Source organism: Taudactylus pleione, unplaced genomic scaffold (assembly GCF_031769625.1).
Source record: "Taudactylus pleione unplaced genomic scaffold, aTauple2 ptg000987l, whole genome shotgun sequence".
NCBI classification, from domain to species: domain Eukaryota; kingdom Metazoa; phylum Chordata; class Amphibia; order Anura; family Myobatrachidae; genus Taudactylus; species Taudactylus pleione.
In genome coordinates this window covers 1346768-1371874 of record NW_028285388.1, presented here as the reverse complement: position 1 = coordinate 1371874, position 25107 = coordinate 1346768, and the positions used below count along the sequence as shown (strand labels likewise).

At 44.2% G+C, this 25107-nt stretch overlaps 1 protein-coding gene across 28 annotated transcripts in view; it reads left to right on the top strand.

Moving 5' to 3' along the window:
* The window catches only part of NRXN3 (neurexin 3), a 637781-nt gene that overhangs the window by 388763 nt on the left and 223911 nt on the right, over positions 1-25107 (top strand). For all 28 annotated transcript variants that reach the window (XR_015874809.1, XR_015874808.1, XR_015874807.1 and 25 more), the window contains one exon: positions 11343-11462. Coding sequence is in view for 25 of the 28 variants with exons in the window: in XM_088460858.1 (XP_088316984.1) it covers positions 11343-11462 (120 nt within the window). In the remaining 3 variants the exon portion in view is untranslated. The remainder of the gene's footprint in view (positions 1-11342; positions 11463-25107) is intronic.

The following is a 25107-nucleotide window of genomic DNA, read 5'->3' as shown; positions in this document are numbered from 1 at the left end:
AGAGTTATGATAGGAAACAGAGAGTAATAGGATGATATAGGGATTAATAGCAACAGTTATGATAGGATACAGAGCGTAATAGGATGATATAGGGAGTAATAGGAAGAGTTATGATATGATACAGAGAGTAATAGGATGATATAGGGAGTAATAGGAGCATTTATAGTAGAAGATTACAGGGAGTAATAGAATGATATATGGAGTAATAGATAGGAAGAGTTATAATTGGATACAGGGAGTAAAGGGAAGAGTTATAATAGGATACAGGGAGTAATAGGAAGAGTTATAATAGGATATAGATAGTAATAGGATGATATAGCCAGTAATAGGAAGAGTTATGATACAGAGAGTAATAGAATGATATAGGAAGTAATAGGAGCATTTATAATAGAAGATTACAGGGAGAAGGATATAGCAGCAAGTAATAGGAGGAGATATAGGAGGCTATAGTGAGCATTAGGAGGTGGAATTATATCATATGATGATATACAGAGCAGTAGGAGCAGCTATAAGAGGATATAAGGAGTAATAGGAGGAGTTATATGAGTACATAGGGACCAATATGGGGAGTTATAGGAAGATATAGAAATCAATAGCAGTTATAAGAGGAACTTACTGTCCCCGAACACTAGGGAACTCTCCTGGAACCTCTGGGAGAGTATATTAGCATCTTGGTACCGTGAGCGATGTGGGGACTTGATGTGATTCATGGTGAAATGTGTCATAGTGGCTTCGACCTTCACAAATCGCGGCTGTGAGAAGCAGGGGACAGCGGCATGATGATGTAATTCATGTCACCAGAAACCTCCAACCTCCCACTTGGGACAAAATCTCCTGGGGGGCAGGGGGTGGTAATTTTAAAATATTGGCAATGAAGAGCTCTAAGGAGATGTATAGAGTAATGTGATGACTTATAGGTGCAGATAGCGAGTAATAACAGGAACTATAAAGAAAGGTTATAGGGAATAATAGGAGGTGTTCTAGGAGGATATACAGCATAAAAGTAGGAGTTATAGGGAGAGGGTATACTGAGTAATAGAGCATTGTGTAGAGGATATATGGAATAATAAGAAGAGCTATAAGGAGATGTATAGAGGAGTTATAGAGAGGTTATAGGGAATAATAGGAGGTGTTCTAGGAGGATATAGGGCATAAAAGTAGGAGTTATAGGGAGAGGGTATACTGAGTAATAGAGCATTGTGTAGAGGATATATGGAATAATAAGAAGAGCTATAAGGAGATGTATAGAGGAGTTATAGAGAGGTTATAGGGAATAATAGGAGGTGTTCTAGGAGGATATAGAGCATAAAAGTAGGAGTTATAGGGAGAGGGTATACTGAGTAATAGAGCATTGTGTAGAGGATATATGGAATAATAAGAAGAGTATAGCAAGATGTATAGAGGAGTTATAGAGAGGTTATAGTTAATAATAGGAGGTGTTCTAGGAGGATATAGAGCATAACAGGATGAGTTATAGGGAGAGGATATACTGAGTAATAGAGCATTGTGTAGAGGATATATGGAATAATAAGAAGAGCTATAGGGAGATGTATAGAGGAGTTATAGAGAGGTTATAGGGAATAATAGGAGGTGTTCTAGGAGGATATAGAGCATAAAAGTAGGAGTTATAGGGAGAGGATATACTGAGTAATAGAGCATTGTGTAGAGGATATATGGAATAATAAGAAGAGCTATAGGGAGATGTATAGAGGAGTTATAGAGAGGTTATAGGGAATAATAGGAGGTGTTCTAGGAGGATATAGAGCATAAAAGTAGGAGTTATAGGGAGAGGATATACTGAGTAATAGAGCATTGTGTAGAGGATATATGGAATAATAAGAAGAGCTATAGGGAGATGTATAGAGGAGTTATAGAGAGGTTATAGGGAATAATAGGAGGTGTTCTAGGAGGATATACAACATAAAAGTAGGAGTTATAGGGAGAGGATATACTGAGTAATAGAGCATTGTGTAGAGGATATATGGAATAATAAGAAGAGCTATAAGGAGATGTATAGAGGAGTTATAGAGAGGTTATAGGGAATAATAGGAGGTGTTCTAGGAGGATATAGAGTATAAAAGGAGGAGTTATAGGGAGAGGATATACTGAGTAATTGATCATTGTGTAGAGGATATATGGAATAATAAGTAGAGGTATAGGTAGATGTATAGAGGAGTTCTAGAGAGAAGTTATATTGAATAATACGATGTGTTCTACGAGGCTATAGAGCATAAAAGGAGGAGTTATAGGGAGAGGATATACTGAGTAATAGAGCATTGTGTAGAGGATATATGGGATATAGAGGAGTTATAGAGAGGTTATATTGAATAATAGGAGGTGTTCTAGGAGGATATACAGCATAAAAGTAGGAGTTATAGGGAGAGGATATACTGAGTAATGGAGCATTGTGTAGAGGATATATGGGATAATAAGAAGAGCTCTAGGAGCAGGGCCTGATTATAGGGGCGATCGTCCAGGGGGACCCACACATAGGGGGCCCCCACACTGTCCCTGGCCCCAATCCCCAAGATTAACTTTTTATTTTTTTTCCCTGTCATCGGTGCCGCCTGCCGCGGCTCGCAGTTAAGCTTTGCCCACGGTATTTTGCTCCACCCCTTTCTTATGCTGCTGGCCAATATGCCTTTCCCTGCCTCTGAAGCAGTAAGTATATATGTGTACTGTGTGTGTGTATGTATATATATATATATATATATATATATATATATATATGTGTGTGTGTGTGTACATTATATATACAGTCAGGTCCAGAAATATTGGGACATTGACAGAATTTTCAGATTTTGGCCTCTATTCACCACCACAATGGTTTTGAAATGAAACAAACAATATGTGCTTTAACTGCAGACTTTCAGATTTAATTTGAGGGTAATTACATCCAAATCGGGTGAACGGTGTAGGAATTACAACAGTTTCAACATGTGCCTCCCACTTTTTAAGGGACCAAAAGTAATGGGACTATCAACTCAAAAGCTATTTCATGGACAGGTGTGAGCTATTCCCTCATTATTTCATTATCAATTAAACAGGTAAAAGGTCTGGAGTTGATTCTAGGTGTGACATTTGCATTTGGAATCAGTTGCTATCAACTCTCAATATGAGATCCAAAGAGCTGTCACTATCAGTGAAGCAAGCCATCATTAGGCTGAAAAATCAAAACAAACCCATCAGAGAGATAGCAAAAACATTAGGTGTGGCCAAATCAACTGTTTGGAACATTCTTAAAAAGAAAGAACGCACCGGAGAGCTCAGCAACACCAAAAGACCCGTAAGACCACGGAAAACAACTGTGGTGGATGACAAAAGAATTATTTCCCTGGTGAAGAAAAACCCCTTCACAACAGTTGGCCAAATCAAGAACACTCTCCAGGAGGTAGATGTATATGTGTCAAAGTCAACAATCAAGAGAAGACTTCACAAAAGTGAATATAGAGGGTTCACCACAAGATGCAAACCATTGGTGAGCCACAAAAACAGGAAGACCAGATTAGAGTTTGCCAAACAACATCTAAAAAAGCCATTACAGTTCTGGAACAACATCCTATGGACAGATGAGACAAAGATCAACTTGTACCAGAGTGATGGGAAGAGAAGAGTATGGAGAAGGAAAGGAACTGCTCATGATCCAAAACATACCACCTCATCAGTGAAGCATGGTGGTGGTAGTGTCATGGCGTGGGCATGTATGGCTGCCAATGGAACTGGTTCCCTTGTATTTATTGATGATGTGACTGCTGACAAAACCAGCAGAATGAATTCTGAAGTGTTTCGGGCAATATTATATGCTCATATTCAGTCAAATGCTTCAGAACTCATTGGACGGCGCTTCACAGTGCAGATGGACAATGACCCGAAGCATACTGCAAAAGCAAACAAAGTTTTTTAAGGTTAAAAAGTGGAATGTTATGCAATGGCCAAGTCAATCCCCTGACCTGAATCCGATTGAGCATGCATTTCACTTGATGAAGACAAAACTGAAGGGAAAATGCCCCAAGAACAAGCAGGGACTGAAGACATTTGCAGTAGAGGCCTGGCAGAGCATCACCAGGGATGAAACCCAGCGTCTGGTGATGTCTATGCGTTCCAGACTTCAGGCTGTAATTGCCTGCAAAGGATTTGCAACAAAGTATTAAAAAGTGAAAGTTAGATTTAGGATTGTTTAGTTTGTCCCATTACTTTTGGCCCCTTAAAAAGTGGGAGACACATATAGAAACCGTTGTAATTTCTACACAGTTCACCTGATTTGGATATAATTACCCTCAAATTAAATCTGAAAGTCTGCAGTTAAAGCACATCTTGTTTGTTTCATTTCAAAGCCATTGTGGTGGTGAATAGAGGCCAAAATATGAAAATTCTGTCAATGTCCCAATATTTATGCACCTGACTGTATATATATATATATATGTGTGTGTGTGCGTCATATATATATAAATGTATGTATGTGTGTGTCTATATATATATATATATATATATATATACATATATACATATAATGTGTGTGTCTATATATATATATAGGGGCCCCCACACATTTGTTGCCCAGGGGCCCCCACAGACCTTAATCCAGCCCTGAATAGGAGGTGTTCTAGGAGGATATAGAGCATAAAAGGAGGAGTTATAGGGAGAGGATATACTGAGTAATAGAGCATTGTGTAGAGGATATATGGGATAATAAGAAGAGCTATAGGGAGATGTATAGAGGAGTTATAGATAGAGGTTATAGGTATTTTTCAGGTAAGGCTAAGCCCAATGCTAATGTTGACTATTTCGCTATATGATGATCTTAAGTCCATGTGAAAATTTTTCAGATGTCGACATGTTAATATTTTATCATGTTGACATCATATCTGCCGACATTTTGGTGAATTCCCTGCTTAGTGACTGCATACCGGAGACGTTATAAGAAGGTGACATAGGGAATTATATGAGGAGCTATAGAGAGAGGTTATATGGAGTCACAGGAGGCTATAGAAAAGTACATAGGAGGAGTTATAGGGATAAGATAAGGGGAGTAATAAAAAGAACGTCCTGAATCGGGCCCTAAGACACAAAACTGAGGGAAAAGCGCACAATATAGGGGAAAAAGGCAAAAGACGGGTGCGATACCAGTGACCCGCTCTGGGCATCAGTATGCTTCATCTGTGACTTTACACCAATTCCTGCTCTACAAAAACACACAAACCCTAAGTACCTAGTACAGTATTAGCAAAGTAAGATGCAACATGGAGGCCAAATATGCAGTCAGCATGAATAGGCAAAAGACGGGTGCGTATCGCAGTGACCCGGGCCATGTATCCGTGTGCTTCATTTGTGACTTTATATTCATTCCTTTGCTACAAAAATACTATTACTAAATATTAATACTATTTCTAAGTACCTGGTATTCTATATAGAAACTAAGGTGCAAAACTGAGGAATAAGTGTGCAGCACGGGATCCGCACAATGTGGTGCAATAGGGATAGGCGTGTGAGGACACCTCTGTATATGGAGTAATAGGAGGAGCTATGGAGAGAGAATATAAGGAGTAATAGGAGGAGTTATAGGGAGAGGATAAAGTGAGTGAGAGAAGGAGCTATAAGGAGCTGATATATGGAGGAATAGGAGGAGCTATGGGGAGAGAATATAAGGAGGAATAGGAGGAGCTATGGGGAGAGAATATAAGGAGGAATAGGAGGAGCTATGGGGAGAATATATATGGAGTAATAGGAGGAGTAATAAGGCGATGTCATATGGAGTGAGAGGAGGAGTAATAAGGCGATGTTATATGGAGTAACAGGAGGAGCTATAAGGAGCTGATATAGGGAGTAATAGGAGGAGCTATGAATGGAAAGAATAAAAGGAGAATTAGGAGGAGCTATGGGGAGAGAATATATGGAGGAATAGGAGGAGTTATAAGGCGATGTTATATGGAGCGACAGGCGGTGCTATAAGGAGCTGATATAGGGAGTAATGGGAGGAGTTATATATATAGAAAGAATATATGGAGGAATAGGAGGAGCTATGGGGAGAGAATATATGGCAAAATAGGAGGAGTTATAGGGAGAGGATTAAGGCCCCCATTTAGTAACGAGTTTTATCACCAAAACGAGTGATAAATTTCACTTTTTATGATAAATGATGCTCCAGCCAATTAGCTCCCAACTGTCAACAGTTAGAAAAATGACAGTTGGGAGCTGATTGGCTGAGCGCCATTTATCATAAAAAGTGATATTTATCACTAGTTTTAAGTTATAAACTCGTTGATAAATGAGGCTGAAAGTGAGTGAGAGAAGGAGCTATAAGGAGCTGATATAGGGAGTAATAGGAGGAGCTATGGGGAGAGAATAAGGAGTAATAGGAGGAGCTATGGGGAGAGAATATATGGAAAATTAGAAGGAGCTATGTATGGAAAGAATATATGGAGAATTAGGAGGAGTTATATGGCATTGTTATATGGAGTGACAGGAGGAGCTATAAGGAGCTGATATAGGGAGAAATAGGAGGAGCTATGTATGGAAAGAATATATGGAAGAATAGGAGGAGCTATGTGGAGAATATATGGAGTAATACAGGAGTAATAAGCCAATGTTATATAGAGTGAGAGGAGGAGCTATAAGGAGCTGATATAGGGAGTAATGGGATGAGCTATATATAGAAATATATGGAAGAATAGGAGGAGCTATGGGGAGAGAATATATGGAGTAATAGGAGGAGTAATAAGGCGATGTTATATGGAGTGACAAGAGAATCTATAAGGAGCTGATATAGGGAGTAATAGGAGAAGCTATATATAGAAATAATATATGGAGGAATAGGAGGAGCTATGGGGAGAGAATATAAGGAGGAATAGGAGGAGCTATGGGGAGAGAATATATGGAGTAATAGGAGGAGTAATAAGGCGATGTTATATGGAGTGAGAGGAGGAGTAATAAGGTGATGTTATATGGAGTAACAGGAGGAGCTATAAGGAGCTGATATAGGGAGTAATAGGAGGAGCTATGTATGGAAAGAATATATGGAGAATTAGGAGGAGCTATGGGGAGAGAATATATGGAGGAATAGGAGGAGCTATGGGGAGAGAATATATGGAGTAATAGGAGTAATAAGGTGATGTTATATGGAGTGAGAGGAGGAGCTATAAGGAGCTGATATAGGGAGTAATGGAAGGAGCTATATATAGATAGAATATATGGAGGAATAGGAGGAGCTATGGGGAGAGAATATATGGAGTAACAGGAGGAGTTATAAGGTCGATGTTATATGGAGCGACAGGAGGTACTATAAGGAGCTGATATAGGGAGTAATAGGAGGAGCTATGTATGGAAAGCATATATGGAAGAATAGGAGGAGCTATGGGTAGAGAATATATGGAGTAATAGGAGTAATAAGGCGATGTTATATGGAGTGAGAGGAGGAGTAATAATGCGATGTTATATGGAGTAACAGGAGGAGCTATAAGGAGCTGATATAGGGAGTAATAGGAGGAGCTATGTATGGAAAGAATATATGGAGAATTAGGAGGAGCTATGGGGAGAGAATATATGGAGTAATATGAGGAGTTATAAGGTCGATGTTATATGGAGAGAGGAGGAGTAATGAGGCGATGTTATATGGAGTGACAGGAGGAGCTATAAGGAGCTGATGTAGGGAGTAATGGGAGGAGCTATGTATGGAAAGAATATATGGAGGAATGGGAGGAGCTATGGGGAGAGAATATATGGAGTAATAGGAGGAGTAATAAGGTGATGTTATATGGAGTGAGAGGAGGAGCTATAAGGAGCTGATATAGGGAGTAATGGAAGGAGCTATATATAGATAGAATATATGGAAGAATAGGAGGAGCTATGGGGAGAGAATATATGGAGTAATAGGAGTTATAAGGCGATATTATATGGAGTGAGAGGAGGAGCTATAAGGAGCTGATATAGGGAGTAATAGGAGGGGCAATGGGGAGAGACTATATGGAGTTATAGGGCGATGTTATATGGAGTGAGAGGAGGAGCTATGGGGAGAGAATATATGGAGTTATAGGGCGATGTTATATGGAGTAAGAGGAGGAGCTATAAGGGAGTAATGAAATGATCTATAGAGTGAGGTTATTGGAGGATTTATACAAATAGTAAGAGGTGCTGCAAGGACAGATTAAATTAAGTAACATTTATTATGGCTGGGTCTATGAAATAATAGTAATTAAATGCAAGGGTTATATGAAGTAATAAAATGAACTATAAGGAGGTAATATACTGTATCTCTAATAATAGTGAGGTTATCTAAAGTAATGTTATTTATGGGAGTTATATGTAATATTATAAGGAGTTATAAATTTAGGGGTCAATTAAATTAGGTGTGAATTACAAGATGCGAGTTGCCATTTTCTCTGGAAATTCGCATTGCAATTTAATTTTACTATTCAATTAGCAACTCGCACTGAACCAGTCAGACTGAACTCGCATTTTCCATTCGCACCTCCATGTGGGTGAGAGATGGAAGGGTAAATCCTTATTTTAAGGTTAAAATATAGGGACACCGTGCTGAACCCCTTGGACATTCCCTCCCCCTCAATGATTAATTAGGCAATTGGAAGTTTCCAATTAGCTTAATTAGTCCAATAATTACATGTCATTTTGTGGGGTTTTAAAAAAAGCCTCAAATCCCCACAAATTCAACTTTTTCGTTACTTTATGCACCCCAAATTTAATTAGTCATTTTTTTTATCATTATTTTACAATTTTTAAAGTGCCCCCAAATTACCCCAGAATCAACTTTTTTTCCTACTTTTTTTTTTTACATTTTTCATTTAATTCATTCGAGACTAAGGGCTCTATTTACTACAATCAGCATATTGAATGCGGATTGTAGTGTGATATTACCAAGTGAATTCGCATTGCGAATTCAGGCAATATCACAGGGATTTGCTATAAATCCCTTGCAGGGACAAAGCTTGCGATAAAGCTCTGTCCCTGCGGATCCCATCCGCACTCTAGTCGCGGTATTTTCAGAAAAAATACCGCGACTAAGAGCCCGCGCATGCGCCGACCCACCGTCGCTGCTACCCCCCACCGACGCTAAGCCCCGCCCCCCGCAATCGCAGACCCCCCGCGACCCCCCCTCCCTTCATTACACATACCTGCATCCTCCTGGCCTCCAGTGATCTTCTCCGGGCTTCCCGGTCAGGTGATCTCCCATACTGCACTGGGACCCGATCACCTGATGACCGGGCAGCAGTGCACTGTGGGAGACCAGCTGGCCGGAGAGGAGCCATCACCGGAGGCCCGATCACCGGTCCCTGGATTCAGGTTAGTAAAAAAAAAATGTTTCATTTTTTTTTTTTGCTTTTTTTTACAGAAATCAGCTTGCGGTCTGTTTAGACCACATAGCTGATTACTGGTACCGGCTCCCGCCTCTGCTCTCCCCGTTAGAGCAGAGTGGGAGCCCGGTAACCAGGGGAGACCCTGGATAACGCCATTTCCAGGTGGCGTTATTATCACAGGGCTTCCCCCGGTATTTTTTTCCAATTTATTTTTAGTAACTCTGGTCGGATCACATTTTCCATTACAATTATGGGAAATGCGATCTGCTTTACTAAAAATAAGTGATACTTAGGGGTTGGAGTAGAATTTTACTAATTCTACTCCAATTGCCCTGTAATAACTACAGGTGAAACTAAAATAATGTGAAAAGGGTGTGAAAACACCCTTTTTCACTTTATTTTAGTAAAAATAATGTTAATAAATAGAGCCCTAAATGATAAAAGTTATCTTTTTATCTTGTGCTTTTTTTTTTAAATGCAAAAAATAAAAAATAAAAAAATCAGCCATTTGACACCATTTAAAAACCTTCAGTACTTTCCTTATTGAAATAGGGAAAGTCAGAAAACCTGCTCTGCTCCTACTTGGTCTGTAAGCTGCTATCAGGAATGGAGTAGTAAAAGCCCCCTAAGTACAAATAATCAGCAAAAATAAATATTAATACTCCCTAGCGCTAAATGATCCAGATAATCATCAAATTATTTAAGAAGCTTTATTTAAGCGACTTCAACCAAATAAAAATGAAATGGCATATAACATATAATAAACACATAAAACAGTAGATATAATAATCACATAAAAAGCTAATAATATGAACAGTCCTGCGCCGGGTATTACAAACGCCCATTTAATCTGAAGGCAGAACAACAGTGTCACTTGTAACTGATACTGGCACACTGTTGGTATTGCAAATGCCCAGTGCTGGTATTGCAAACACCCATCTGCTATGTAGGCAGAATAACATTGTCACTTTAAATTGCTGCTGGCACGCTGTTTAATATTTACTCCTCCAGTGCATAAATACATATAGCTCAATATCACTGTACTTTCCTTATGACCACTAACAGCCTTCTATACGGTCCTGGTAACGAAATTGTCAGTTTTGGGGGGTCCAGGATGGTCTCCCCACTTTGTCATGTACTTCTCTTACATCGCATTTGTCAGTCAATTTGCAAACCCCGGTGCGATTACCTTGAATAGACAGTTTAGTTAGATTGGAGAATTCTCGTGTGCGCGCGCATTCATGAACCAAACTCGCAACTCGCAATTTGCATCTAATTGGATTGACCCCTTAAGTCCCCCATACACGGTGCGATGGCACTGTGCCAGGTGACAGGGGATCCGTCGTCCGACATATCGGGCGGTCCGCACTCGCGGTGCGATCGGGTGGCCGACCGCCCCATATGCCGGCTCCCCCCTCTCTCACCCGCATTGCAATCCAGGGGATCGCACATCGCATCCCCTGATCTTATGGTTCTGCAGAAAGATCAGGGGGTGCGATGTACGACCCCACGGGAGCACGCTCGGCCCGACATCAGGGCCACACCCGGTGCGATATAGCAGGCAACTCGCACCAATCAGTCAGATCGCCTGCTTTATCGCCCTGTGTATGGGGGCCTTTAGATTAGAAGAATGTTTTACAGTGAGGGGTTATGGAGTAATGACCATATCAGAGCGTATATAGATGGAATTACTGTATAGGTAAGGTGAATGGCAGCTGATAAATGTGATTATTACAGTAAAGATGTGAATCTCCTCTGTTATTTTGTAGCATCACCTGATCTCCCAGGTCAGAGCGTTAGATCCCAGCAGTTATGTGCAGGTTTGCTTCCCTGAGGGGGGATTAGATGGTGTTCCTGGGATTGGGGTCTCGTTTCTGCATGTAACAGCTGGTCTGTACTCTGTCAGCCCCGCATGATTGATATGTGTTCTTATTGCATGTTACTAGTTTGATATTTGACTTCAGAGAGTTTGACGGCAGCAATTTGTGGTGACCGGTTGTGATCTTCAATGTTCTCCTCTCTGCTGGGTCTTAGGTCCTACAACAACCTGCCAGGAGGACTCCTGCGCTAACCAAGGTGTCTGCATACAGCAGTGGGAGGGGTTCACCTGCGACTGCTCCATGACGTCCTACTCAGGACCCCAGTGCAATGACCGTGAGTACAGTAATATATACATAGAAGACACACACTACACTACTGCTGAGGGGTTAGGCCTACCTGCTACGTTCCACCACCATGGCGGAACTAATGGTCACGTTTCTATGTGTAATGACCATCAATAAGAAACAGGAACAGGTGGGGAAGTTACATAGATCACCATGTGTTACAGCTAATACCGAACACGTTCTTGCTGCGTACGATTCAGTACAGCAGTAAGCGTATTAGTGATGAAAACATGACATCATTGCACATTTAGGACCTCATTCAGAGTCGGTCGTTGCGGCCGCACGGTCGTAAGGTAAAAGGGGCCGGATATGCAAATGCAGCGCTCGCAAGTTGCGTCGTTAAGATGGGATCGTTAGCTGGACGAGCGAGGGGAGGATGCGGCTGTAAGACTAAAAATACGCCCCCTTCTCGTTCGCATTACACGTCATCTCCGGAGCTGGTCGTAGAGCTTAAGGTTGACCATACCCTCTCTTAAGCACTACGATCTAGTCAGTGTAAAAACCTCCCATGTCACATGTGCCATTACTGTACTTAGTTAATTCTGCACTCCCATAAAACGCCGTTTGCATAGTCAGGCACGCCTGCGTTCGGATCTCCACTCCCCCGTTCACAAGCACCTTCCCCTGTTACCACCCACAAACGCCTCATCCTGTCACTCAAACTAACGACCTGGCTGTGTTCAAGGAGAGAGCAATTTCTGATCGTAATAGCTAGTTTGCGCACGCGCATTGCGAATTCTACACATGCGCAGTTTAGAGAACATCGGTGGCGTACGACCGAGCGGCCGCAACGACCGACTCTGAATGAGGTCCTTAGTCTCTGTAATCTGATAGGTGCACACAGAAAGCAGAAATAATGGCAGCTCTACTTTGAAACAAGGTAACCTATTATTGAATAGATGTGAGTCTTATCACGGCGCGCATTATGGGACTGAGCGCACACAGGTACAGGCGGTGCACACAGGTATGGGACTGAGCGCACACAGGTACGGGCGTTGCACACAGGTACGGGCGGCACACACAGGTATGGGACTGAGCGCACACAGGTACGGGCGGCGCACACAGGTACAGGCGGTGCACACAGGTACGGGTGGCACACACAGGTATGGGTGGTGCACACAGGTATGGGACTGAGCGCACACAGGTATGGGCAGTACACACAGGTATAGGCGGCACACACAGGTATGGGACTGAGCGCACACAGGTATGGGACTGAGCGCACACAGATACGGGTGGTACACACAGGTATGGGCGGTGCACACAGATACGGGCGGTACACACAGGTATGGGACTGAGCGCACACAGATATGGGCGGTACACACAGGTATGGGACTGAGCGCACACAGGTACGGGCGGTGCACACAGGTACGGGCGGTGCACACAGGTACGGGCGGTGCACACAGGTACGGGTGGTGCACACAGGTACGGGTGGCGCACACAGGTATGAGCGGTGCACACAGGTATGGGCGGTGCACACAGGTACGGGTGGTACACACAGGTATGGGCGGTGCACACAGGTACGGGTGGTGCACACAGGTACGGGCGGTGCACACAGGTACGGGCGGTACACACAGGTACGGGCGGTGCACACAGGTACGGGCGGTGCACACAGGTACGGGCGGTGCACACAGGTATGGGCGGTACACACAGGTATGGGCGGCACACACAGGTATGGGACTGAGCGCACACAGGTACGGGTGGCGCACACAGGTATGGGCAGTGCACACAGGTACGAGCGGCGCACACAGGTACGGGCGGCGCACACAGGTATGGGCGGCGCACACAGGTATGGGCAGTGCACACAGGTAAGGCGTCGCACACAGGTATGGGCGGTGCACACAGGTATGGGCGGTGCACACAGGTATGGGTGGTGCACACAGGTATGGGCGGTGCACACAGGTACGGGTGGCGCACACAGGTATGGGACTGAGCGCACACAGGTATGGGACTGAGCGCACACAGGTACGGGTGGCGCACACAGGTATGGGTGGCGCACAGGTATGGGCGGTACACACAGGTATGGGCGGTACACACAGGTATGGGCGGTACACACAGGTATGGGACTGAGCACACAGGTATGGGCGGTACACAGGTACGGGTGGTGCACACAGGTATGGGCGGTACACACAGGTATGGGTGGTACACACAGGTATGGGCGGTACACAGGTACGGGTGGTGCCCACAGGTATGGGTGGTGCACACAGGTATGGGTGGTGCACACAAGTACAGGCGGTGCAGAGCCATCGAATTTGGGTGACACCTACTCTTATGCCTGAAGAGGTGTAACCGGGTGCTCTTACATAGGCAAAGTTCAGTGAGGGTGTTGGCGCATCTGTGGACAACGCAGACTTATTGCTAAGTGTAAATGCGTAGTTACAGATGTGTATTAAGTCTACGCTGGCACAAGTGTGCCCTGATGATGATGAGCTAGTGCAAGTCAGGCTTACACAAGGGGGGCGGGCACACCACAATATGCGCGCAACTCGCCATATAGGTAAATATATGCACTCTGTCTGTGCTCGCAGTTTGGGAGGGGCATACCCCCCGATTTACTTCCAGCTCGGCATCAGGGCCAATATGTAGCCATTTCACATGTTGGTACAAACTGATTGATGTAGTGAACCACTAGGATTACCTGCAAATAGCCCGGTGTGCTTTTATTCTTATTTACTAAAAGCTTTTATCCTTATTTACTAAAAGTTTTACATTTTACTGAAAACAACTTTCCTGGTACCTTAAAAAAAAAAAAGGAAAAATAAGGATTGATGGTATCTTATATCCTACATCAGTGGTGGCCAATCAGTCATCGCCTAAGAGCCAAGAAATAGCGATAGATTCTGCAAAGAGCCAAGGTTACCTTTCTATGTGTGTGCTTATACATCTACACAGTGTAACGTGCACATACCATACACACACACAGGGCCTGAGTCAGCAAGGGGTCGCTGATGCGATCGCGGCAGCAAGGGCGTACGCAGTTCTGCTGCTAAATGATGCAAATGACTGCGATTGCCATTCCGCCTCAGCACAACATAAAGACGCCACATCCGTAATACCATCCAAGTCTGCAAAAACATCGGTGCCATCGAGTGCCATCAGAGCCTCACGCACAATGGAGGCAGGTCAGACCTCACTCACACACTGCTAAACTTCCTGTCGGTATCTAGTGCTCAGGCAGCACATGCCATCGCAGGGGCTTAATTATGCACGTCCTTGTAACGGCGCTGAAACTCACTGGCATGCCTGCGTTTCGCCGACCACCTGTCGCCAACCCCAAAAGGTACTTCCTGTCAATCACTCAACGATGGGTCTGCGTAGTCACTGTGATCGCAGTGGCAGTGCGAAGCAGAACGCAACAATCGACCAGATGTGCGTTTTTACACATTTGCGATTCTTGCTGAATCAGGCCCACAGACTGAAAATAACATGATTTTTACAGCACTTAAGACAAAACAAAGAAAATGTGTATCTGCCTTGTGTGTTGCAATTTTAGACATAGTTGTTTTTTGGCAATCCTCAGACCTTCCCATATGCCCCCTATATGCCCATCAGACCTCCCTACATGCCCCCTGTATGCCCATCAGACCTCCCTATATGCCCCCTGTATGCCCATCAGACCCCCCACATGCCCCCTATATGCCCATCAGACCCCCCACATGCCCCCTATATGCCCATCAGACCCCCCACATGCCCCCTATGTGCCCATCAGACCACCCACATGCCCCCTATATGCCCATCAGACCTCCAAATGCCCCCTATATGCCCATCAGACCCCCCACATGCCCCATTTGTGCCCATCAGACTCACCACATACCTCCTATGTGCCCATCAGACCCCCACATACCCCCTATATGCCCATCAGACCACCCACATGCCCCCTATGTGCCCATCATACCCCCCACATGCCCCCTAAGTGCCCATCAGACCCACTAATACCACCTATATGCTCATCAGACCACCACATGCCCCCTATATGCCCATCAGATCCCCCACATGCCCCCTATATGCCCATAAGTGAGACCTCATCATACGCCACTTCCATGCCCATCAAACCGACTGCATACATCTTCACATGGTGAAGAAGTCAGTTGCGCTCGGTTATTCTTATTCTCTTGTTTATAACAAAGCAGAGCATAAGCCAATAAGGGCCAATCTCCCCACCTCCCCGTTTATGGTGCCTGGAGCACCATGCCCTTCCTCTCGGCCTGGAACCAATTCACATCTACAAAGAGCCACGAATTGTCCACTGCTGTGCTATACGTTATCCTTCTCATTACTGCCCCTGCTGGCTGCTGCATGTCGCTGCTGTGGTTGCAGTTCTGCTCGCACTTCTCCCAGGCTCTGCTATACTCTATCCCACCTTCCTGACAGTTATTCCAGTCTCCTCCCTGCTTGCCCTCATTTTGAGGTGCAATGACCCCTTCTACATTGTAACTTCTGTCTACACAGATCTGAGACAGACCTTGGGTTGACTGAACCAATATTTTGCCTATTACTTCACTTTCTAAAGCTTCCTGCTTTAGAAATATAGTTACCCAGTATGCCCAGTCATGCACGCAAACACGCATAGGCCTTCACTGGGGGTCTTCCACCAGATGGCGCCAACCATATCAGTCAGATTATTATAGGGCATTGTGTGCTGCTATAGCTGTCAGTCACTGCCAATGTAGCCATCACTAGTGACTGATAGCTGGGCTGCAGAGACAGCAGGTAGGTGGCCTCAACTGGAACTCAGGGCAAGCAATAATTACACCAATCATCAGAGGAAAAATCACGGACATGGCTGATTTAATAACACAGTTTCCTAATAAAGTTATTGGAATGGTATTAATTGTAGTGTGTAATTATAAAGTAAGAACTGTCAAAAGGGGTACTCTCCAAAGAGTGCAGTATCTCTGGTGGTGGTAAGAAGGGGTGCTGTATGCTCAGCTGTCCTCTGCTGCTTAGGGTAGCACAGAACTGTATTCTTTCTGGTCCATTACACGGTAAGTTCATCACATGCAGCAGAATACTTGCAGGTAAGTGACTGTCAGTGGAATTATTGCTGAATATTATATACTTACAGTCCCTGCTATGTCTCTGTATGAAACCTTAATCCACTGCACATCTCACTATTTTACACACATGAACCTTTACATACGTGTGACCAGAGAAATGCCAATATGTCCTGTGTACCTTAGTCAGACATACGTGTGACCGGAGAAATGCCCATATGTCCTGTGTACCTTAGTCAGACATACATGTGACTGGAGAGATGCCCATATGTCCTGTGGACCTTAGTCAGACATACATGTGACCGGAGAGATGCCCATATGTACTGTGTACATTAGTCAGACATACATGTGACCAGAGAGATGCCCATATGTCCTGTGTACCTTAGTCAGACATACGTGTGACCGGAGAAATGCCCATATGTCCTGTGTACCTTAGTCAGACATACATGTGACCGGAGAGATGTCCTTATGTCCTGTGTACCTTACTCAGACATACATGTGACCGGAGAGATGCCCATATGTCCAGTGTTCCTTAGTCAGACATACATGTGACCAGAGAGATGTCCATATGTCCTGTGTACCTTAGTCAGACATACATGTGACCAGAGAGATGTCCATATGTCCTGTGTACCTTAGTCAGACATTGCTCAATATCCGCATTTCCCCATGTAACATCCACATAAATAGAGAATAGTCAGACCATAGGGGTTAAACGCAGATCCTTAAACAAGTGAGTCATGGGGAGCTTAGCGGTGAAGGTCAACAGAAATCAAGAGGTCGTTTGCGGTCTTAATTATTTGCTAGTCGAAGAGAGTTTAATTATTTATAATATTTAATTAAACCACTGCAGAAAACAAAACTTTCTTGCAACCTTCCTTCCCTTCCTTCTGTTTTCTTACTCTGTGTGTGTATTTATGCATTGACGTGTGTGTGTGTGTGTGTATATATATATATATATATATATATATGTATATAGATAGATAGATATATTTATTTATCTATATCATTTTTTCTCTCTGACCCTCCCTCTGTCTTCTGTACTCTTTATCTCCCTCTCTTATTTCCCTATTTGTCGTTCTCACTACTACATCTACCTCCTCCTGTCCCCATCCTTATGACTTATCTGACCGTTCCTCTATCTCTGACCTTGTGAATTCTCTCTCTGACCTCTCCTCTATCTCTGACCTTATGACTTCTCTCTCTGACCTCTCCTCTATCTCTGACCTTATGACCTCTTTCTGACCTCTCCTCTATCTCTGACCTTATGACTTCTCTCTCTGACCTCTCCTCTATCTCTGACCTTATGACTTCTCTCTCTGACCTCTCCTCTATCTCTGACCTTATGACTTCTCTCTCTGATCTCTCCTCTATCTCTGACCTTATGACTTCTCTCTCTGACCTCTCCTCTATCTCTGATCTTATGACTTCTCTCTCTGACCTCTCCTCTATCTCTGACCTTATGACTTCTCTCTCTGACCTTATGACTTCCCTCTATGACCTCTCCTCTATCTCTCACCTTATGACTTCTCTCTCTGACCTCTCCTCTATCTCTGACCTTATGAATTATTTCTCTGACCTCTGCTCTATCTCTGACCTTATGACTTCTCTCTCTGACCTCTCCTCTATCTCTGACCTTATGACTTCTCTCTATGACCTCTACTCTTTCTCTGACCTTATGACTTCTCTCTCTGACCTTATGACTTCCCTCTATGACCTCTCCTCTATCTCTGACCTTATGACTTATCTCTCTGACCTCTCCTCTATCTCTGACCTTAAGAATTCTCTCTCTGACCTCTCCTCTATCTCTGACCTTATGACTTCTCTCTCTGACCTCTCCTCTATCTCTGACCTTATGACTTCTCTCTCTGACCTCTCCTCTATCTCTGACCTTATGACTTCTCTCTCTGACCTTATGACTTCCCTCTATGACCTCTCCTCTATCTCTGACCTTATGACTTCTCTCTCTGACCTCTCCTCTATCTCTGACCTTATGATTTCTCTCTCTGACATCTCCTCTGTCTCTGACCTTATGACTTCTCTCTTTGATCTCTCCTCTATCTCTGACCTTATGACTTCTCTCTCTGACCTTATGACTTCCCTCTATGACCTCTCCTCTATCTCTGACCTTATGACTTCTCTCTATGACCTTGTGACTTCCCTCTATGACTTCTCCTCTATGTCTGACCTTATGATTTCTCTCTCTGACCTCTCCTCTATCTCTGACCTTATTACATATCTCTCTGACCTCTCCTCTATCTCGGACCTTATAACTTCTCTCTTTGACCTCTCCTCTATCTCTGACCTTATGACCTCTCTCTGACCTTATGACTTCCCTCTATGACCTCTCCTCTATCTCTGACCTTATGACTTCTCTCTCTGACCTTATGACTTCCCTCTATGACCTCTCCTCTATCTCTGACCTTATGACTTCTCTCTATGACCTTATGACTTCCCTCTATGACCTCTCCTCTATGTCTGACCTTATTATTTCTCTCTCTAACCTCTCCTCTATCTCTGACCTTATTACATATCTCTCTGACCTCTCCTCTATCTCTGACCGTATGACTTCTCTCTCTGACCTCTCCTCTATCTCTGACCTTATGACTTCTCTCTTTGACCTTATGACTTCAATCTATGACCTCTCCTCTATCTCTGACCTTATGACTTCTCTCTCTGACCTCTCCTCTATCTGACCTTATGACTTCTCTCTCTGACCTCACCTTTATCTCTGACCTTATGACTTCTCTTTATCTGACCTCTTCTCTATCTCTGATCTTATGGCTTCTCTCTCTGACCTCTCCTTTATCTCTGATCTTATGACTTCTCTCTATCTGACCTCTCCTCTATCTCTGACCTTATGGCTTCTCTCTCTGACCTTATGACTTCTCTCTCTGACCTCTCTATCTCTGACCTTATGACCTCTCTCTGACCTCTCCGCTATCTGACCTTTTGACTTCTCTCTCGGACCTCTCCTTTATCTCTGATCTCTCCTCTATATCTGATCTTATGGCTTCTCTTATCTCTGACCCTATGACTTCTCTCTCTGACCTCTCCTCTATCTCTGACCTTATAACTTCTCTCTTTGACCTCTCCTCTATCTCTGACCTTATGACCTCTCTCTCACCTAATGACTTCCCTCTATGACCTCTCCTCTATCTCTGACCTTATGACTTCTCTCTCTGACCTTATGACTTCCCTCTATGACCTCTCCTCTATCTCTGACATTATGACTTCTCTCTATGACCTTATGACTTCCCTCTATGACCTCTCCTCTATGTCTGACCTTATGATTTCTCTCTCTAACCTCTCCTCTAATTCTGACCTTATTACATATCTCTCTGACCTCTCCTCTATCTCTGACCGTATGACTTCTCTCTCTGACCTTATGACTTCTCTCTCTGACCACTCCTCTATCTCTGACCTTATGACTTCTCTCTTTGACCTTATGACTTCCCTCTATGACCTCTCTTCTATCTCTGACGTTATGACTTCTCTCTCTGACCTCTCCTCTATCTCTGACGTTATTACATATCTCTCTGAGCTCTCCTCTATCTCTGACCTTATGACTTCTCTCTCTGACCTCTCCTCTATCTGACCTTATGACTTCTCTCTCTGACCTCACCTTTATCTCTGACCTTATGACTTCTCTTTATCTGACCTCTTCTCTATCTCTGACCTTATGGCTTCTCTTTCTGACCTCTCCTTTATCTCTGACCTTATGACTTCTCTCTCTGACCTCTCTATCTCTGACCTTATGACCTCTCTCTGACCTCTCCGCTATCTGACCTTTTGACTTCTCTCTCGGACCTCTCCTTTATCTCTGATCTCTCCTCTATATCTGATCTTATGGCTTCTCTTATCTCTGACCTTATGACTTCTCTCTCTGACCTCTCCTCTATCTCTGACCTTATAACTTCTCTCTTTGACCTCTCCTCTATCTCTGACCTTATGACCTCTCTCTCACCTTATGACTTCCCTCTATGACCTCTCCTCTATCTCTGACCTTATGACTTCTCTCTCTGACCTTATTACTTCCCTCTATGACCTCTCCTCTATCTCTGACCTTATGACTTCTCTCTATGACCTTATGACTTCCCTCTATGACCTCTCCTCTATGTCTGACCTTATGATTTCTCTCTCTAACCTCTCCTCTATCTCTGACCTTATTACATATCTCTCTGACCTCTCCTCTATCTCTGACCATATGACTTCTCTCTCTGACCTTATGGCTTCCCTCTATGACCTCTCCTCTATCTCTGACCTTATGACTTCTCTCTCTGACCTTATGGCTTCCCTCTATGACCTCTCTTCTATCTCTGACCTTATGACTTCTCTCTCTGACCTTATGGCTTCCCTCTATGACCTCTCTTCTATCTCTGACCTTATGACTTCTCTCTCTGACCTCTCCTCTATCTCTGACGTTATTACATATCTCTCTGAGCTCTCCTCTATCTCTGACCTTATGACTACTCTCTCTGACCTCTCCTCTATCTGACCTTATGACTTCTCTCTCTGACCTCTCCTCTATCTCTGACCTTATGGCTTCTCTCTCTGACCTCTCCTTTATCTCTGACCTTATGGCTTCTCTCTATCTGACCTCTCCTCTATTTCTGACCTTATGGCTTCTCTCTCTGACCTTATGACTTCTCTCTCTGACCTCTTTATCTCTGACCTTATGACCTCTCTCTGACCTCTCCGCTATCTGACCTTTTGACTTCTCTCTCTGACCTCTCCTTTATCTCTGATCTCTCCTCTATATCTGATCTTATGGCTTCTCTTATCTCTGACCTTATGACTTCTCTCTGACCTCTGCTCTATATCTGACGTTATGACTTCTCTCTCTGACCTCTCCTCTATCTCTGACGTTATTACATATCTCTCTGACCTTATGACTTCCCTCTTTTACCTCAACTCTATCTCTGACCTTGTGACTTCTCTCTCTGACCTCTACTCTATCTCTGACCTTATTACATATCTCTCTGAGCTCTCCTCTATCTCTGACCTTATGACTTCTCTCTCTGACCTTATGACCTCTCTCTGACCTCTCCTCTATCTGACCTTATGACTCCTCTCTCTGACCTCACCTTTATCTCTGACCTTATGACTTCTCTCTCTGACCTCTCCTCTGTCTCTGACCTTATGACTTCTCTCTGACCTCATCTTTTTCTCTGACCTTATGGCTTTTCTATATCTGACCTCTCCTCTATCTCTGACCTTATGGCTTCTCTCTCTGACCTCTCCTTTTTCTCTGACCTTACGGCTTCTCTCTTTCTGACCTCTCCTCTATCTCTGACCTTATGGCTACTCTCTATGACCTTATGACCTCTCTCTGACCTATCTATCTCTGACCTTATGACCTCTCTCTGACCTCTCCGATATCTGACCTTATTAGTTCTCTCTCTGACCTCTCCTCTATGTCTGATCTTATGGCTTCTCTATCTATGACCTTATGACTTCTCTCTGACCTCTGCTCTATATCTGACCTTATGACTTCTCTCTATGACCTCTCCTCTATCTCTGACCTTATGACTTCTCTCTCTGACCTTATGACTTCTCTCTCTGACCTCTCCACTATCTCTGACCTGATGACTTCTCTCTCTGACCTCTCCTCTATCTCTGACCTTATGACTTCTCTCTTTGACCTATCCTCTATCTCTGACCTTATGACTTATCTCTCTGACCTCTCCTCTATCTCTCACCTTATGACTTCTCTCTCTGACCTCTCCTCTATCTCCGACCTTATGACTTCTCTCTTTGACCTCTCCTCTATCTCTGACCTAATGACTTCTCTATCTGACCTCTCCTCTAGCTCTGACCTTATGACTTCTCTCTCTGACCTCTCCTCCATCTCTGACCTTATGACTTCTCTCTTTGACCTCTCCTCTATCTCTGACCTTATGACTTCTCTCTCTGACCTCTCCTCTTTCTCTGACCTTATGTCTTCTCTCTTTGACCTCTCCTCTATCTCTGACCTTATGACTTCTCTCTCAGACCTCTCATCTATGTCTGACCTAATGACTTCTCTCTCTGGCCCTCATTCAGAGGTGTTCTGAAAATGCGAGCGGTCGCTCTGAATGTGGGTGGCCTCTTGTGTTTTGAAGTGCGGCTTCCTGGTCACTAGCTAAGCTGTGGGTTACCATCCACAGCTTTAGCGACCGACCAGGTTGATGGTCGCGATGGTCAAGACCATCGCGACCATCGGGGCTTGCAACAAGACCTTGAGGTTGGATCTCAGCAACCGCAAGCTCCTGGGACCTTCCTGCTCTGATCGAGCAGGAAGCTCCCCACTGACATCACTGCCTCCATTTCTGAAACCACCCCCCCGCCACACCTACAAAACGGGGCGAGCTGTCGATCACCATCGACAACCGCCCTTTTGTAGTGAGCTCCGGAGCGAGAGAATTGCTCTCTTGCTTCGGGACTTGCGCACTCGCAGTGCGTCCCCTGCGTGTGTGCAGGGCCTACACATCGACCCGCTTGCGAGCGTGTCTGAATGAGGTCCACTGACCTCTCCTCTATCTCTGACCTTATGACTTTTCTCTTTGACCTTATAACTTCCCTCTATGACCTCTCCTCTATCTCGGACCTTATGACTTCTCTCTCTGACCTCTCCTCTATCTCTGACCTTATGACTTCTCTCTTTGACCTCTCCTCTATCTTTGACCTTATGACTTCTCTCTGACCTCTCCTCTATCTCTGACCTTATGACTTTTCTCTCTGACCTCTCTGTCTCTGACCTTATTACATATCTCTCTGACCTCTCCTCTATCTCTGACCTCATGACTTCCCTCTATGACCCCTCCTCTATTTCTGACCTTATTACATATCTCTCTGACCTCTCCTCTATCTCTGACCTTATTACATATCTCTCTGACCTCTCCTCTATCTCTGACCTTATGACTTCTCTCTCTGACCTCTCCTCTATATCTGACCTTTTGACCTCTCTCTGACCTCTCCTCTATCTGACCTTATGACTTCTCTTTCTGACCTCACCTTTATCTTTGACCTTATCGCTTCTCTCTATCTGACCTCTCCTCTATCTCTGACCTTATGACTTCTCTCTCTGACCTCTCTATTTCTGACCTTATTACCACTCTCTGACCTCTCCGCTATCTGACCTCATGACTTCTCTCTATGACCTTTCCTTTATCTCTGAACTTATGACTTCTCTCTCGGACCTCACCTTTATCTTTGACCTTATGGCTTCTCTCTATCTGACCTTTCCTCTATCTCTGACCTTATGACTTCTCTCTTTGACCTCTCCTCTATCTCTGACCTTATGACTTATTTCTCTAATCTTATAACTTCCCTCTATGACAGTGTTGGCTAACCTTGACACTCCAGCTGTTATGGAACTACATAACCCAGCATGCACTGCTACAGTTTTGCTATTAGGGCATGCTAAAACTGTGGCAGGGCATGCTGAGATATATAGTTCCCCAACAGCTGGAGTGTCCAGGTTAGCCAACACTGCTCTATGACCTCTCCTCTATCTCTGACCTTATGACTTCTCTCTCTGACCTCTCCTCTATCTCTGACTTTATGACTTCTCTCTTTGACCTCTCCTCTATATGTGACCTTATGACTTCTCTCTCTGACCTCTCCTCTATCTCTAACCTTATGACCTCTCTCTGACCTTATGACTTCTCTCTCTGACCTCTCCTCTATCTCTGACCTTATGACTTCTCTCTCTGACCTCTCCTCTATCTCTGACCTTATCACTTCTGTCTCTGACCTCTCCTCTATCTCTGACCTTATTACTTCTCTCTCTGACCACTCCTCTATCTCTGACCTTATGACTTCTCTCTCTGACCTCTCCGCTATCTGACCTTATGACTTCTCTCTATGACCTTTCCTTTATCTCTGACCTTATGACTTCTCTCTCTGACCTCTCCTCTATATCTGATCTTATGGCTTCTCTCAATCTGACCTTATGACTTCTCTCTGACCTCTGCTCTATATCTGACCTTATGACTTCTCTCTCTGACCTCTCCTCCATCTTTGACCTTATGACTTCTCTCTATGACCTTATGACTTCTCTTTCTGACTTCTCCACTATCTCTGACCTTATGACTTCTCTCTATGACCTCTCCTCTATCTCTGACCTTATGACTTCTCTCTCTGACCTCTCCTCCATCTTTGACCTTATGACTTCTATCTCTGACCTCTCCTCTATCTCTGACCTTATGACTTCTCTCTTTGACCTCTCCTCTATCTCTGACCTTATGACTTCTCTCTCTGGCCCTCATTCAGAGGCGCTCGCAAAATGCGAGCGGTCTCTCTGAATGTGGGCAGCCGTTTGTGTTTTGAAGTGTGGCATCCTGGTCGCTAGCTAAGCTGCTTTAGCAACCGACCAGGTTGATGGTCGCGATGGTCAAGACAGCCGCCCCTTTCACCATCAACAGCCGCCCCTTTTGTAGTGAGCTCCGGAGCGAGAGAATTTCTCTCTCACTCCGGGACTTGCACACACGCAGTGCGGCAGCTGCGCGTGCGCAGGGCCTAAACATCGACCCGCTTGCGAGCGCTCAGCGCTTTCGAGCGGGTCTGAATGACCTTATGACTACTCTCTTTGACCTCTGCTCTATCTCTGACCTTATGACTTCTCTCTCTGACCTCTCCTCTATCTCTGACCTTATGACCTCT